The 17875-nt window shown below is 32.7% G+C and overlaps 2 protein-coding genes across 8 annotated transcripts; both read right to left on the bottom strand.

The window, feature by feature from the left end:
- Window positions 1-1468: 1468 nt before the first annotated feature.
- On the bottom strand, window positions 1469-6080 carry LOC114370643 (protein indeterminate-domain 12-like). Its single transcript, XM_028328034.1, has 3 exons — window positions 5452-6080; window positions 4770-5166; window positions 1469-2937 (listed from the first exon to the last, which is right to left on the bottom strand). The coding sequence occupies exons 1-3, from the start codon at window positions 5609-5611 to the stop codon at window positions 2103-2105; spliced, it is 1392 nt and encodes a 463-aa protein (XP_028183835.1). The 5' UTR covers window positions 5612-6080; the 3' UTR covers window positions 1469-2102.
- A 9121-nt stretch (window positions 6081-15201) lies between these two features.
- Window positions 15202-17875, bottom strand: LOC114370265 (heat stress transcription factor A-7a-like). 7 transcript variants are annotated; one of them, XR_003657804.1, is made up of 4 exons: window positions 17069-17875; window positions 15830-16666; window positions 15637-15753; window positions 15202-15503 (listed from the first exon to the last, which is right to left on the bottom strand). XR_003657804.1 is itself a non-coding variant. In XM_028327564.1 (2 exons), the coding sequence occupies exons 1-2, from the start codon at window positions 17366-17368 to the stop codon at window positions 15926-15928; spliced, it is 1041 nt and encodes a 346-aa protein (XP_028183365.1). In that variant the 5' UTR covers window positions 17369-17875; the 3' UTR covers window positions 15202-15925. The 7 variants fall into 7 exon arrangements, 1 of the variants encoding a protein (XP_028183365.1); XR_003657806.1 differs by having other exon boundaries at window positions 15202-15473; XR_003657807.1 differs by having other exon boundaries at window positions 15202-15473; window positions 15702-15753.

The following is a 17875-nucleotide window of genomic DNA, read 5'->3' as shown; positions in this document are numbered from 1 at the left end:
AAATAAAGAAACACTAAGGCGCTGACATGCGCAAGAAAGAAACTCCCCTAGCATCAGCAGCTTCCTAATATCCCTTACCAGAGAAACCAAGAACTGGGAGCGAAATTGACCTGTCTGAACAATCTGAACAACAACCATAGAATCCATCTCAAAATTAATTTTGAAACGAAACACTGAACCACACTACCATTGTGGTCCCTAATGATGCCCCCACAAGCAGCACTGCCATTGTGAGAGAGGTGGATTAATAGAATATTTGAAAATGAGATTGACCTGCACCATCACTTGATAATGCAAACCAGAATGAAGTTCAGATTGGTTAGAGAAGACCAATTTATTTCTATTACTCCAAATATAGTAAACCACCACCCCGAAGAAAGATGACCAATCAGCACTATTAGTGTGAATATCTTTGGTAGAAAGTTGAAATGTATCCAGCCATGCATGCCAAGAGAGAAAAACTTAGCCCATTGACTCGACGGAATATAAGTGGACTAAAACTCCCTTACTTCAACACAGTCATGCAGGGTATGCATGATAGATTCAGCTTGGGTGCTACAGCGCGGGCAAGTATCAGAAGGAGCCATATGTCTGTGTTTTCTCTCAGAGTTGCATGGTAAGGAGCCTACCATGGATCTGCTGATTTAAATTAAATTAATAGAGAGGATCACATTTTAATTAAAAATCATACAGTATATCACGCATATAGTAACATCTATCTGAATGTGGCATATACGAAATTAACTTTGTACTATCACTTGTAAGTTCTTTTTCTTTTTCTTTTTAATAATTGCTAATGAATGCACTAACAACATTAAGAAACATTGAATATGTCTGAATAAATATTTTTAATTAATTATAAAGATTAATCTTAAATAGTTTTATATATTTGATGAAATAAATACTTTTCTTTAAATGTTTTACTTTTGTTTCTTTAAATATCAAATAACTGCTGGCAAATGCATCATCAAATCAGATTGCATTACTTACATTAGTTTTCACTCTCACTCAATATTGAACCAGTAATTAAATGGATATTGTACTCATGTCCTAACATGAGCTTCTTTGTATAAAGTTATTAATTAGACCACCGTGGATCTGAAAATTTTACTAATTAATACACATTTCAATTGGGAATAAAAGAAGAAAATATCAAACACAACAATTTTCGCTAGTAGCAAGCTGTGTAGCACCGCATCAAAAGCTGTCAAAGACAAAGATAGGACATGGGTAGTGATCAAAACAAAAGGAACAATCATTATAACCTTGCATGTGACATTTTCTCTGTTTGCACACTGACAAGAAAGGCCTCCCTCGTCGCTCTTCTCAACTCCATTGTGCAATACACATGGAGTCACAATCTTCCTCAGATATTCAAGAGAAAAATTCTATACTTACATCAATGCTCACTTGTACAAATAGAAATTCATAACACCTAACTAATTTCCCTAAAAAAACACCTAACTAATTAATTAGCATTTAATGTACGTATACTTTTATAACAGAAACTAAAAAGAAACAAGAGTTGTACGTTAAGACAACAATGACACAAGGACTTACAGAGGAAAAAGAAAATCGTGACAAAACTAAAACACGTTTTAATGATTAATTCATCAACGAGCTAGGCTCAAACAAAGCATTGTAGTAATCTAAAGGAGTAAAATAAAAATACAAGTTCGTGCAAGGGTACGAGATGAGGCAAATTGAGTTTCCCATTCTTCCCTCTTAGTTTTGGAATCACTGTCTTCTTTGAGTTAACAATTTTCTAGTAATCCCACCCAACATATTGATCCTTCAAAATGTAAGTATCAATCACTTTAGTAACTTCAATTACAAATGTTTTACTTTAATCCTTAATATTTTCAAGGCCATTTTCAACACAAACCTATTTTATCATCAAAGTGTTAGAAACATATTTTTTAACACACTTTCTTCAAATATGTAATTTCTAATTGTATTTTAAAAAAGTGTGTTAAAAGAATGTGCTACTAACATTTCTTATTCTTAAAAAAATGAACTCTTGCAAAATTAAGGATTACGGTAAATATATTGTAAATTTTGGAGTGATCGATGCTTACAAATTGATAGACAAAAAAGGGTATTTACTCACAATTTCCCCAGGATTCGGGGCCAGTGGTTGTCCCAAGGAATCCAAAACCTTGTTGGGGCTTGAAAAGCAAGTTATTATGACTGTGATGGTGCTCGTAGGATTGTTGTTGCTGGTGGCGATGGTTGTACTCTATGCTCCCCGCGGTGAACGTTAGCATATCCTTGACGTCGATGCTAACGTCCACCGCGCTGCCGTTGGTGAGACCGAGAAAGTCCCTCGTGAGACCGTCATTGTTATTATTCTTGAGGCCTCTCATGTTCATGTAGCGTTGATCGGGCGGCAGCGGCACCGTCATCGGCACCGAGTCGAGCTGAGTTGACACGGCTCCTAACTCCGCCATGCTGAGCTGAGTCATGAGAGTGGGGCCCGTGATGGCGGCGGCACCGACGGTCGCGGCCTTCTGCAGCAGCGCAGTGGCTGAGAGGTGTGCTGACGTGGCAGCGTTGGAGTGGGGTTGTGTTCTCACGTGGAGGTCACGGTAGGGTGAGGTTATTATTCTCTTGTTGGGTTGCTGATGATGATGAAGTAATGAAGAGGAAATGTTGTTGTTGTTGTTGGTGCTGGTGTTGGGGATGTGGAAGTTGTGAGATTCAGGTTTGATGTTGTTATTGTGGAGAGTGGTGAGGTTGCTAGGGTTAGGGTTTGGGTCCCAGGGATTGATGAAGTTGATGTTGTTATTGTTGTTGCGTTGTTGGGTTGGGAGAAGGAAGAGGGAGTGAACTAATGGATTTGTGGTGGTGTTGGTGGCTAATTGGTTTGCTGAGAGTCTTGCACTTTCTTCAGCCAATGCATCACAGAATGCTCTGTGAGTTATGAAGCTGTCCTTCCTGCAGTTTTCACACAAATAATACAAATAACCAGCACTGCACAAGACAAGGCTAGAAATATTCCTACATGTATATTAGGGCATTAGAAAAAAAAAACTAATAAAGTTATAAAAAGACAAAAATTAACAATAGTGAACTGAGAAAAGAAAAAACGAGAGACCGTGACTTTCAATGTTTTAACTAATATTTCTAACAAAACTAATAAATTAATATTTTTTATAAAAAAATACCAATTACCTCCTATTTTATATGTGCTTATATTAAAAAAAGAATTTTATTAATAATTTTGAACAACTAAAAATATTTTTTTTTATCAAAAGATAAAGCATTCGTTACATTAGTAATATATAAGTTAAATATAATAAAAAATAAGGTAGTAATATTAACAAAACCTTTAAAAGGGTTTTATTAATTATTTGTTTAAATTTTTTTGGGGGGGTGTTGTCTGAGTTTCGGAAACTATGAAGTGTTCATCATGGATGTAAATGTGAAGTTTGCAAAACCGAAGGAGGACTTATTACGTCGTCCTTGTAGGATGTGCCCCGTTTGCAAAAAGGTGGGGGAAATCATGCATGGGAGAGGGGGTAATAGTCCATACACGGATTGAAGTGTAAAAGGCTTGGAACTCATGGGACATGAATTATGTCACAGGGTCAAATTTAAAGTAGGAGAGAGGAAAAGAAATGAATGACAATTGATGGATATATATGATGACCTTGTGCTTTATGCATGCAGATAAAAAAAATTATTGGAAAAGACTTAAATAATGTTAGTAGTATTTTTTAATTAAAATTGAAATCTTATTTTGATACTTACCTTCAATTTTAATTATTAAAGCAAAATGTAATAATACATTTTAATTCGAAAATATCTAAATATTGTCCAAAATTTTATGTATATTGACTGAAAATGTGGATAGATTATCGGCAATGTCGTCATGATGGCGGAAGTCTTGGGAAACTAGAGCTCATGCACGTCTCAAAGATCCATGAAATGGAAATGAACCCCATGTATCCACTGATGATGGTATAGGAAAGCAACTTAGCATATCAGATTTTTTTGCAGATTTATCAGATTTCACAATGATGAAAGTTCACAGAAAAATGGCTAAATAAAATAAAATTTAAGAAAAAAAGTAAGAAATCATCACAAATTTTAGAACAATATTAATTATACTTCTTTTACTTTTCAGTAGACAAAAATAGATCTCCATCATTTTCATAGAGACTGCAGCCACTCCATATACGCACATATGTGCATATATAATAGAGCGAGTAGAAGTCTAGAGAACAATTGAGCACTCTCTGACACCCTTGAAATTTTTGTATAGCCTAAAACCCTATGAATTGAAGACTTCAAATTTTTTTGGACATAATGTAAAAATGGTACATATCATACCCTTCATGTGCTGACATGCATGTGCATGCATCATGAGGTTAAAAAAAAATGCTATTGAGTCACAGATAAAACAGTAGAATTTTAGACATATAAAAACAAAAGATGTGTGGATTGTGTCTTATGTTTTTGTTGTTAATTGCCGCACATTCATTTGGCAGTTTTAGGATTCAAAAACAGGTAAAGTTTCAGTCACTCTTGCAAATTGACACTTGTATATATATATTAGCTGTGTCCACTTTCATGCAACCTGCCATAACACTTGAACATTTAAAGCACAAGGTAAATTCCAGGGCGAAATCGAGCTTACCGTTCTAATGCAAGAACAAATTATCCACTGAGAAAAAAATCAAGAGAAACCCTTTTGATATATAAACTAGAATTGACATAAATCAAGTAATATATTAGCACATATTAAAATTGCTAAGATAATATACCTGGAAAAAAGGGTTCCACAATCACATCTATATTCTCTAGTACCACAGGTTTTGGAGTGAGCTTTCCAATCTGACTGAACAGCATAGATCTTTGAGCACTTTTCACATTTCCACTTCTTCTCTCCATGTTTTCTGCAATAGTGTTTCTTAATTCCTGTGAGGTCCCCCAAAGCCCTTGAAGGGTTGTGGTGAACGCATGAAGGCTCAGGGCAAACATATGCCTTCTTTTTCACGTCTTTGTTGCTCCTTTGCTTCAGCTTCCATGGGAGGTTATGCCCTCTCCTATGAAGCTGAAGGTTCTGATCTCTCTGGAAACCCTTGTTGCAGATCTCACACACAAATCTATTGGTAGCTAGAAGAGTCTTCGGTGACAAAGCAATCACTTCAGCATCTGGGTCTGAAACATGTCAAAAATTAAATTAGAAAAATAATTAACCTAACTAGCACAATAATTAATTACACATCAATTGAACAATTTCTTTTTAATCCGTGAAAAATAAAAGCATAAGTCAGGAGATTTATATCAAGTCACATGTGTTAATCAATTAAGTTAGATCAACTTAATCAAATGAAGGAATATAAATAAATATGTTACATACATATTAATTATATATATATATATAATCTAAAGTTCTAATTAAACTCCAAAGAGTTTATGAATGATAATAAGTTAATTAATTACCAGGGTTTCCAGGGAGGTTTCTCTTTTTCTTGATCTTTTGAGGTTGTTGTGGAGAAATGGTTGTTGTGACAACGTGATTGAGTCCAGTGATTCTTGTACCACAGGAGACAGTGGCCTCTTCGGACCAGGAATTGGAATTGGACATAACTGCAGGGAACATTGCCTTTGAAGAGAGAAAAACTCCAAGTTGGAGGAAAAAAGAGAAAGAGAAGGAAAAGCAAAGATACGATATTCTAATGTCTCGGTTTGTTTGTTTGTTAACAAACCGTAGCTATATATTTATTAGCTTGGTTTCGTGATGGCTACTTTTTGCACCTTTGGAGAGCCAAAGAAATGCAAAAACAAAAAATCCTAGCTCGGGACACGACTAATAATTATATGCTGAACCTAGCTAGTGAACTGGTGGCACAGACACAGACAGAGAAAAGGCATCATTTGCTTTGTGGTAAAAGAAAAAATAATAATAATAGAAAAAAGCTAAAATAAATAATTATTTAATCTCGTGAAGAGAGGAGATGATGATGATGGTAGGTTATTTTTCATGTCACTGTCTAAGCTATGGATCATTGTTTGTCTGAGCTAACTCTGAACAACTATTTTAGATATGCACATCTCTTTCCAATCTCTATGTGTGTGTGTTTATCTATGTAGAATTATGTTCATCACAATAGAATCCACTATATATGCTGCCACCCAACAACCATTGAAAAACTGAAGATATTAATAATTTCCTCAACAAAATAACTGGGTATTTGTAGAGAGAAGGTGATAATGACAGTAGCAGATTAAGAAGGAATAATGGCAAATTGTAAAACATATTAAGAAAAAAAATAACTAAAAAAAATATTTAGTTTGAAAAAGAAGGCAAGGGGACTAAAAAAGGCCAAGTCTTCAGAGAGAAAAAGATGGATGTGGATGACGGTGTGACCGGGCAAAGACCAGGAAGTATCCTAACTTGTTGACGTACTGGTAAAATTATTCCCCTTTTACTTTTCTATTTTTTAATAAAGGAATAAATCTTTATTTTAACAGGGTTATATTATTTTCTATAATTATTTTTAATCACATAATTTTATTTTATAGTTTATATATATATATATATATATATATATATATATATATATATATATCTTTTTCCTAGGTATAAAAAAGTGTTATATATTAGTTTTCTTTTTGGGAGGATCTGATGGCACTTTCTGGCTTTTCTTTTTGTTAAGTGATAAACACCCAAATCTCAAAAGGTCCTCGGAATGATATTAAAATAGAGGCATTGCTCATCAACTGGCTCAAGCTAATAAAAAAAATAATAGCAGAAGGAGAAGCTAGATAAAGCTTGTGAAAGGCATGCATATGTTGGGAAGGATAACCCCACAACTAACATGATTGATTCACTGATTGACGTTAACAGTGCATGTAATAATCTGGCCATTATATATCATAGTTCGCATAAGTTAATAATAATACAAAGGGACTAATCCAGAAGTCAGGCAAAGGAACTGAAAAATTAATTAATAATGAATATTAATTAAAATTTAAACTACAATTGATTAACAATTTAAATGTAACATATCTTTTATTTTAGTCAGTGTAACCCCATTTTTTTTATATCATAAAATTCATTAATAATAAAATCGATATCACAATTTTCAACAATGTAATCAAACAATTAATTAAAAATTCATTCTTCATCTTATTACTGAGTCTATTCTTTACAATCTTCATAACTGAAAATGATTTTTAAGCCGTGACATTTAAAACAGAAAAAATCAATACCAAAACGAATTAGACAATTCAAATATTCTAAACACCATATATATTTTTAAAAATGTGCAGCAGAGAAAAATCGAGTATTTGACAAATGAGAAAGCAATAGTATACTTGAAGAAGGGAAGCAATTGGCAAAAAGAAAAATTTGCAGTGTTCTACGTTATAAAAAAAAATAATTATAAAAGTTAATAATATCTTTTTTAAGTGTATCTAATATTTACTTTTAAAAAAGAAAGATTGAGTACAACAAATTGTTGATACATATCTTTTACAAAATCTATTATTATAATTATATTTTTTGAATATATATATATATATATATATATATATATATATGTATATGTATGTATGTTAATTGTATTTGGAAAGGAGGGGGTGAAGCCCATGCTTGCCCCCGTACGTCAGTCTCTAATAATACAGGCATTCGTTTTGTTTAATTAATTAATTTGTTTACGTGAAATTAAATAACAAATGACAATTGATCAGGCCTGTTTATATAGTGAATTTCAAATTCCTTGAAGCATAAAAAACTTCGTTAACTAGATGACGTAGCTTTTCTGCCAATTTTATGGATTTGTAAAATTAATAATAGAAGTTGATTTAGCATAAAGTTTAAACCCCGTATATAATATAATATAAAATGTATGACAATGAAAAAAGAACTAATATATATAATGTACGTGTAAGTATATTCAGATATTATTTTAAAGCTCTCATGGTCTTACACCTTTTTTATGATATATACAATAATTCATAACTCATCAAAATAGCATGTTCTCTCGATCGATGATGTAATATATACTTTCCTCAAGCTTATTATTGGGTTCGTGGAATGTAATATCAAATAATTGTTCTACTCCATTATAGTTTTGAGGATTTTCTGCCACACTATCTTTCAGTGTTATTCTCTTACATCCTAGTTTGTAGAGAAAGTGCTCTAACAAACCCCACCAAGGAGATAGAATTTACAAAGGTTTCTTCTTTTCTTCTTTCCTCACTCTTTATTCCAAACCCAAATCTAAAGCTACGGAAGGAAAACACTTATTGTCCATTTTAGCCATTTCATTAATTAAAATCAGCTAAGGTTTGGTGTTTAAACTTGCATTGGCTTAAAGGTCAAAATAGTCTTTGTGGGCATAAACATTGGCATTCGCTAACTTTAGGGGCCATGCGTGGGCTACTTCCATAGAAGCAGCCATGCAAAACAATTCCATGAACCTTAGGCGTGTATGAAATAGGGACCCATCAGAAATTAGATCTTTGTGACTACAGCCGTCCAGTTTCAGTTTTTTTCTTCGTGTATACATTTATAATTAGTTTGGAATCCAATGTAGGTTCTTTATATATTTAGCCTCGATTAATATTAATTAGTCTCTCTGAGGAAGATATGAGGATTACATTTACATATATGCTGAAGTAATTCACTTTGGACAAAAGACTCGCAGTATGTTTTTCCCTTAAACTGAAAGGGTTAATTAATTGTGTGCATTATATATACCAAACACAATCCCAAGAACATCCACTTAGTATGTTTTAGTTTTACTTAAAATTAAAAGAAAGTAGCTAGGAAAAGGTCAGTTGAAAAAAAAGAGTGAAAAGTAAAGCCACACACGCATTCCTAGATCCGCGCACACTCAATCATGTATGGACATGCATGCCATATACATATAACATATTGAAGAGTAACTGAGAATTACTTTATGAATGGTGCACGATTCCAAATAATATGACGTTTTTATATGATGAGAGCATATATCGCATGTATGAATTGAATCTTCCCAAGTCGACCGGTTAATAATAGATATATATTCTGTTTCCTCTCTAAGTGATTGATGCACACATTTGAGGGTTATGATAACAATCTCATTATAGTGTTTCAGTGCTTCTTGGTTTTCTAATTTGATCTAATTCTCTCTTACAATATATTCCTGTTACCGTGTGCTTCTGAAATATTCTGCATGCACAGAGAGAGAGAGATGCATCATATTACTATTGATGATGAGTGGAAAAGAATACCTCATCTCCATGCGGGCCAGACATTATTCACGGGTTCTTCTATTACTAGATTCTCGCATCATCGCATACGAAAACTTCTACCTAGCTCCTTACGTTCCCACCAAGGCTTCCATAAAAATAATAAATGATAATAAGGATATATTTTGTAATTTAATGAATTCATTTAGCAGTAAAATTATATCATTTACCTTAATTTCCTTTGAAAAAAAAATACCATTATCAGTTTGTTGGAAAACTCAAACTTTTTCGCTTGGTAAAGTTTAAGATAAACACTTAGTAAGTAATTAAAGATAATAATGAGAGCATACTATTATATTCAATATGGAGATTCTTCCACTATACAAAATGATAATAGGGTTACAAAGACGTGTTTACAAAATTGACTCACTCTATGGTGGTTTACTCAAATTTGAGGATAGAGACTTCCCAAGCTATTTATCTTCTCTCTCAAAGAGACTCTCTAACTTTCTAACTTTCTCACTCTAAGAAGTGGATTCACTCTTGTCTTGGATGGTTAGGAATGAAGGCTCCTAACCTTATTTATATTACTCCACCTCCACAACGAATGATGAAGATTAATTCTCTAGAATGCTCCACACATTCTAGGAGTCTCTACTCCCTTCCATATTCTCCATACTCTTCCATCAAGTTTCAGAAGGTTCTACAAATCTCTAGAATATTTCAAAGGTTTCCACATCCTTTTATAAATTTTTAGAGAGTTCTACACTACTCTAGAGTTCTCTAGGATGTTTTAAAAAATTCTACACTTTTCTAGAAAACTCTAGAATTTTCTGGAACCTCTTCAATTAAGGAGTGATCCCAACAAATTGAACCACGACTATAAAAAAAAAGAAAGATACGACTCTCCCATGAGGTGGTAGGTGCAGTGTGTGATCATCGAAAAGAGTTTTACTAGCTAGAGACTCACGGTGGGTTTTAGTGTTCACATTTGTATTTCAAAAGATCTAAAGTCAAAAGTTCTAGAATTCTTAATAAAATTATAGAGTGGATGTGAATCTAAGACGGTCAAGTAAGATCACCCTTATTTATTGGATATAATTGAGTCAAATGTTCAAGACCAAATCACTCTATGTTGAAGAATGTTTTCAAGTCTAAGGTTAGAAGCCCAAATGTCTTATTATGATTGTCTTACCCATTATTATAATCAGTCAATTTACTCAGCCGGACAATCCAAAGCCTCTTAAGGACTTGAAAGGAGTGAGTGCTTGTTATGCTCAATGGTCGGATGGTCCAAAACAAAAGGAACACTTATATTAACATGACCAAAATAAGGATAATATTTGAGACGATGGACAAGGTATAAGCTTGGTTTGGAGAGGTATTTGATTTATGTTTAGTTCAAAGCCTTGAAGCTACTCTATGTAGCTTATATGTTCATCTTTGATTTGATATGAAAATTACATCATATGTACGTTTTTTAATGTTCATCTAAACTCTGTAAATCGATACTCACAAATGTATTAAGTGAAAGTGTAAGGGCCTAAGGGGGAGTAATTTTAATCACACAACCCAATATCAAAATTAGATTTTAATGAAATAATTTTGATCATATATATAATTTATTGTTAAAATTAACTTTTTTCACCTTATACATACACATACACCTGAATGAATTTGTTCTTTATTTATAAAATTTTGAATAACTTCTGTAAGTGGACAGATCTAATTCAAGAAATTTCATAGAAGACGTTAAAGAATTTCCTAATTTAAGGTGAAAAACTTGAGAGAGAAAGAAAAAGATGAGAGACAAGTGATTGGTTTAATTGATGATGTAGTGTGATAAAAAAAAAAAAGAGAGAGTTATTGATTGGGAGTTTAAAATTTTTAATTGTAAAAATATAATAACTCTTTCCTGACAAACACAACCTGCCAACTTGCCGTTATTGCCTTCATTTATTTCTTTCCCTTCCTTTAATGCTTATCCCTTTTTTTTCTTGTAAATATGTTTTGGGTTGGCGATTTTAAGCGTTATCTTCGTTCCTTCACTGTCATTATAGAGCCTAAGTTAGGAAATTTGCAAGGCCCAATTAGTCAATGGTTATGGATAGATAGATACAAGGCCCTCCCAACCTCATAGAAGGCCTTGTTGGTGTAAATGATTGACTATTCGGGTTATGGGTCCCTAATTCTCAAGCAGTCCCAAGTTGGCTGGCGTTTCTCAACGTCCTGTAAAATGTGGGCAAAATGATGGTCACGAAAAGGAAATTTGAAAGTAGAAAAGAAATGAAGGTCACAATAAAATATGCCTATACAACCAATATGGAGAATAAAACTTGAGTGACTAACTTGGTTTTGCTATCTTTTTCAACATCATGTGGGCTCATATTGGTTGAATTTAAATTCAAAGGAAAAAGAAAAGTAGTTTTAATGAATGAAATAATCCCATGTTTTTGACCCGAGTTGTGCTTCATACGAATTGACCTGAGTTAGCATGACATCCTTGACTATTTAACATACTCAAAGAATTGAACTTTACGATCAAAACGGCAATAATATTTGTCGGGTGACTGGAATTTACCCGTTCACACTGTTCAATTGGAAGAGGAGTTAAATAATTTATGTAATAAACTTTTAGATACTTGAAGGTCCAAACAAAGTTCTTTTCTACCAAAGGCATTTGGAATAAAATTAGGAAAAACTTTGGACTCTACATCCACCAAATAAATGTAATAACCAATTAACCATAAGTGCTAAATAAATATTTCACTTAATTATATTAAAAATATGTATCGTAAAAAAATATATATTTTTTTGCAAAAGCCCTTAAGCGAAACTGATCATTAATTATTTTAAGCTTAAATAATCTTTGGTCTCTATAAAATAGGAGATTTTTTTAAAATTTTAATCATTTAAATTTTTTGTTTTGATTTTACTCCTTTAAAGATTTTTGTTAATTCCTATGGTTAAATAACATCATTAAATGATAATGTCACATTGACACTGAAAATCCATCAACATATCAGTCATCAAGAAAACTATAAGCATTAAAGTAACTTTTATTATTGTGAAATTATGTATTTTTTAAAAGTTTATAATTTTATTTTAAAAAAATGAATCCACCCCTGATTGTAAATAAAAAAAATTGGGAGTATTTGTGACTATGAATACTATTTTCATGAACATGTTTGATTGATATTTAATAATTTTGGATAATTTTAACATTTATTTAATTAAATAATTGAAAAATAAAAATGGAAGAAGAATTGTAAAAGAAAGAAGTAGAGATAAGTAACAATTATTATTATAGAAAATAATTTATATTTCCATGAGAATGCAGGATATTTATTATCATTAAAATAGGAAGGGAGACAAATATGATTATGAACAATGGTAGATCCATGCTTGAATGAGGGAGTGTAGTTGCCCATGATTGTTGGAGGAATGATTGCGAACAGTATCTGTCAAATAACGCTGCAGTGGAAATGACTCATGCATGCTGTGTTGCTGTTTGTTGTTCTAAAACCCCAATTTGTTAATGCTTGGAACAACATGCACAAGGATTGGTTGCTTTCAATTTTTAAGACAGAGTAAGGATCAATCATTTTCTTCCAGAGACGGTCATCACAGTACAAAATATTCGTTCGCACTTTGATGAATTGAATGAAGTACGATTTAGCCTCTGCCAAATGGTTTAGTCATTAATGATAGTAGAATAATGGAGATATAAGATTGGTAAAGGATAAAATGAAAGAGGAATAGATAACAAGTTTGAATTTTTTGCTAACAAAATTATCAAATTAACAATTAATATTTGCAGATAAAAAAAAAATAGTAGACTCATAAGCCACCGAGATACATCGGCTCCTAAAATAATGTGACTAGTAATTGAGTTAGAATTCAATTCTGATTATCTGGACTGAACAATGAATTACAAGGGTCTCTAGCTCTAACTAATTGATATAATTAAATAGAATTAGTTCCTTCTCTATAGTTGGCTAATAAAGTCTATGTCTATAACAGTCTATAGTATGGTTTTGCAACTCTGCATCAGCACAACAACCTCACCCTCACCTGTGATACACCAGAATTAAGTTACCTCTGCAAATTGTGCTTGAGAAGGAGGAAATTGAAATTACTAGCATTGTTAGCCATCTTGAAATTAACGTCACTTCATTTTGAGAAATTAATTAGTTTTCACAAAGGCCATCAATGTTTGTGGTATATTCTTTGTCACTTTTTGTTCGCAATTTTAATACTAAAGACTGTTGCTCCATCTGTTTCTTACATTAGCAGCTTGTCACAGTTAGAAATGGGAGAGGCCATTGAATTCCACGTTGCAGGTTTAGCTACAAAGTTTTACAGATATATAATTCAATACTCGGGCAGATTTCTGTTTTTTTTTTTTTTAAATATTATTAGGTAACTACATTTTGATGATGCACCACAAATAACTGAAAGCATGTCCTATTTCGTAAAAGGCTTGACTTGTCACTCGTGTTTCAAATTCAACAGCCTACAAATAATGATTTGACACAAATTATAACGACTTTCAAGAAAAAATACTTTATAACAATATTATCGTTAGAAAAAAAAAAGTTCAACATCCTTGTTTTTTCATGAAAAGCTAAAAGATAATATTACTTAAATGTAGTTCAAAGGCCTGAACAACCAAACAACTGAGCACAAATAGAATTCTAAGCCCGAAATTTTCCTGCATTTCTAAAGTTGTTTCCTGCACTCTTTTTGGAAAGATTTTTTGACCTTCTGAATTGGTCATTTCAAAAGTAAAAAAGGGTGTACTTTCTCAAATATAACTTTACATTTCGGGTTGGTCATTGCAAAAGGTAAAAGGGGAGTAAAAAAAAAACAATTTTGGAAAGTGCAGGAAACAATAACCCAACATTGTTGACAAAGGACTGACGACAAGTGCTTCAATTTTGCATGAGTCCAGAAGAATAAGAAATCTTTGATGTACCCAATAACATGAGCTAGCAGAAATATTTTTTTCAGCAATATTTTTGAAACTAAATATTTATTAATATATCTAATGAGTGTTTTTATTAATATCGTAGGAGTTTTCATTAATATCGTAGGAGTATTTATTAATATCGTAGGAGTTTTCATTAATATCGTAGGAGTATTTATTAATATCGTAGGAGTTTTCATTCAGTGAGAATGTTTTAGATTTTATTTATAAATTAACATTTTTTCTTAAAAAATTATCAATAGTTAAAAATAATTTTGTATCACAATATACTTTGTTTATCATATATAAAAAATTATAATTTATATATTAAAAACTATACATTTATTAAATTTTTAATTATAATTTTAATTTATATATTTAAAAATATTTATTTATTATAAATTTTAGTTATATAAAATTAACATTCTCTTATTTATTATATAGACTAAAATACTTGTAGTATTTTATTAATTTTATAAAAGTTGAAAAATAAAATTGAGTTAAGATTCCGGTTTTCTTTCTCTCCTTGACTGCACAGAATCCTCATCTAAGCATTTCGTCCAACGATTACAATTTTCTGTGTGAATGTGTGGAAGGTTAAATTGCACCGAATCTGGTTTCTATCTAGCTATGCATAGTGATACGGCAGATGTTAGTGGCAGATTTAATTTAGCTATTAATTTGAGTTGTTAATGAATTGGACTCAGACACAATGTGTGTTTGTTTTAACGTTTGTACACTTTTCAACACAATTCAACGTGATTACGGAATTTTAAATGGAAAAATAGCTATAATTGGACTTTTCACACATTCACAGTTAGAGAATTTCGGACTATTAAATGAAGACGAGAAGTTCAGATACCGAATGCATGCTTTAAATTCGATTTACCGAAATAAAATACTCCATAACTATCTTATTATATTTTGATAACTGCATGAATGTGTGCGAAAACCAACTGCACTTTTGAGATATAGTTTTTTCCGGCATTGAAGCTTGAAATCTCAAATGTTAATAAGCTAATAACCACACACTACTCATCTTGAAGTCTGCAAATGATTTTTTTTTTTTACGAGAAATGAGCCATTAACATGTGGTGACTAATAATGAAACCTAAGTACATAGTACTTATAATGTAACATCATCCATAAAAGAGTCCACTGTGGTCTCTCTCTCTCTAGTTTCTGACCAAATGGCTAAGGATATACACACAAATTTTAGGAGGGGATAAAAAAACAAACCGACAACCTTAACCACCAGGTGGCTCTTGATCTTCAGTTACTATTGTTCGAGAACAGCTACTTCTTGTCCATTCTACATTCATTGAGGTAATAAACAAATTACCTACAACAATCAATAACATATCTGGGTTGATATGATGCATTAGCACTACTGATATTTTGAAATAATTAGACCTTGACAGATTCATATCAACTACACATACATAGGTACATGAAGGGGGTTTAAAAAATTGAACCTTGGCGTATATAGTGATCGCTATCACTACCAAATACTCTTATCCAAGCACCAGCAGCAACCTACCTCATCAAACTATTGAAGTGAGAGAAGTGAGAATCCGGGGTTTCACCATGTGCTACAAAAGGACATATAATAGAGTTAGCTAGAATTATAAACACCAAAGATTATAGCATTATATAATATGACTCCACCATATGCGCCTCCTTTATAATTGACTTTGGCAGGTCTTGAAGTCTTGAACCTAGTAGTGAACGGAATGGAAAGGGTTAAATGATTCAGTGGGGCACTTAATGACTTGAATCCAAAAGATCAAGTTGATTGGCCAACACTTTGATAACATCTTCATCTTTATCTTCAGCAGTTGGAATATCTAATCGACCCTCAAATTTCTCACTAAACAATAGTTCTTCCCAAAACTCTTCATCAAGTACTCTATCCAGCCTCTCTTGTGATTCTAGTGCCTCAGGTCCTACCTCCCGATCTATCCCTCCCTTTCCAAAACCTTGCATTTCCCTAGCTAACATTTCCAACTCTGATATTCCAAATTCACTATCTCCAAATTCTAAAGCCTCAACTTTAACACTGCTTGATTCTCCAAACCCTCTAGCTCCTTGCTCAATTTGCCTTCTCTTTTTGGTGAAAGCTTCTTCAAGCTCCTTACTCTTCTCTTTCTGAAGGAGTTGGTGTATGAAGGTTGGATTTTTTATAGCTCTAGCTAAGAATGCCATCATTTGTTTCTGCTTGATTTCTGTCCCTTGTAACCTTTGCTCCATCTCCTGAATGTACATTCTGGCTTTCTGTTGCTGCTTTCTTAGATTCACAAGCTCCATAAGCAACACCAGCTTGTCATGCCTCAAACGATCAATCTCCTTGTCTAAGTCAAAACGTCCAACCTCAACACAGTGGTGACCTTGTGTTAGTTGGGAAGGTGCCTTCCTTCTCCTTATGTTTCTTAACAAGTGCCTGTGCCCTCTGATGAATCCTTCATTTGCAAACTCCCATTTGTCTGGATCAATTTTTCTAAAACCCTGGAAAATTGAACACCACAATCAATATGCAAAACATTAAATTTGAACAAGCTAAGAATAATTTGGAATTGTAATTGCAATAATAAACAACTTTAATTATTCAAGATACAACAAAAAATTTACAAAAGCAAGCAGAAGGGGGTTAATTGTCATTCAAAGGGAAAATAGAACTGGTTTCTTTGTTAATTTGTCTTCACAAGCAAAATCTTAAAGCACATAGACATTAAAAAGGAAGATATAAGGTGGGTTGGATGGTTAAGGAAGAAGGAAACAGGAAAAATGTTGTAAGTTCAATCTCCTCTGCTAACAAAAACTAATATTTTCCGATTGAAAAAAACATAGACATTAAATATTGAAGGAAAATTAATTGAATTGAAAAGATTGTGATAAGATAATACATACATAAGTGTTTAGTTGCCTGACAAAGCTTGAGAAATTGTTGTGCTTGAAGTATCTGGGAAGAAGACTTGTAGAGAAGGTATTTGGATCCCAAACCACAAAGCTTGTGCCATCTCTGCTCCAAGAAACTACATGATTGGTAACAGGATCATCCACAACATCAAAAGTTTTGGTCAGGAATGGCGGGGGTCCCGTGTCATGAAGTCCTTCAATTGGCTTTGCTGGAAATTCACCACCTAATTGATATGATGATGATGGTGATGATTCTAAGTATTCTTCTTTCACTTGATACATATAATTCATTCTTGAATATTTTTTTAGATTAACTTGATGGGTTTGTGGCAATGATACGTGAATTTTGTTATTTTTGCTTCTAATGTAGATTGGTAACTTTATTGCAGCGTGATTAATTCAGTGAGGAAACTAGCTAGCACATAACCAAATTGGACAGCATAGAGTAGGAAATTGAACAGTATTAAAAGGGAAGCATGAATGGGGAGGGAAGAAGAAGGGAGAAAAAGTGTGAAGATTATAGAAAGGAGAAACACTACGGCATAATCAAAACGAGGCTGAAGAGAAAGATCATGAACGAACATGAAGAAAAAAGGTGAATAATTGAAGTTTATTTTTTCCGGATAAGAAATTGCGAGAAGGAAAGTCGTTTATGTCGTTAGAAAGAGTTGGTTGTCTCTCGTGCCCAAATCCACCAAGCAACATTAACTGAACTGTGAAGTGAAGGGCCTTAGGGGGATTATATCTATAGGAGAAAATTTTGGAGTATAGGGATAAAAAATAATTGATTAGAAAGTT

Source organism: Glycine soja, chromosome 10 (assembly GCF_004193775.1).
Source record: "Glycine soja cultivar W05 chromosome 10, ASM419377v2, whole genome shotgun sequence".
Classification (NCBI taxonomy): Eukaryota; Viridiplantae; Streptophyta; class Magnoliopsida; order Fabales; family Fabaceae; genus Glycine; species Glycine soja.
This window is presented reverse-complemented; position numbering and strand designations above follow the sequence as displayed.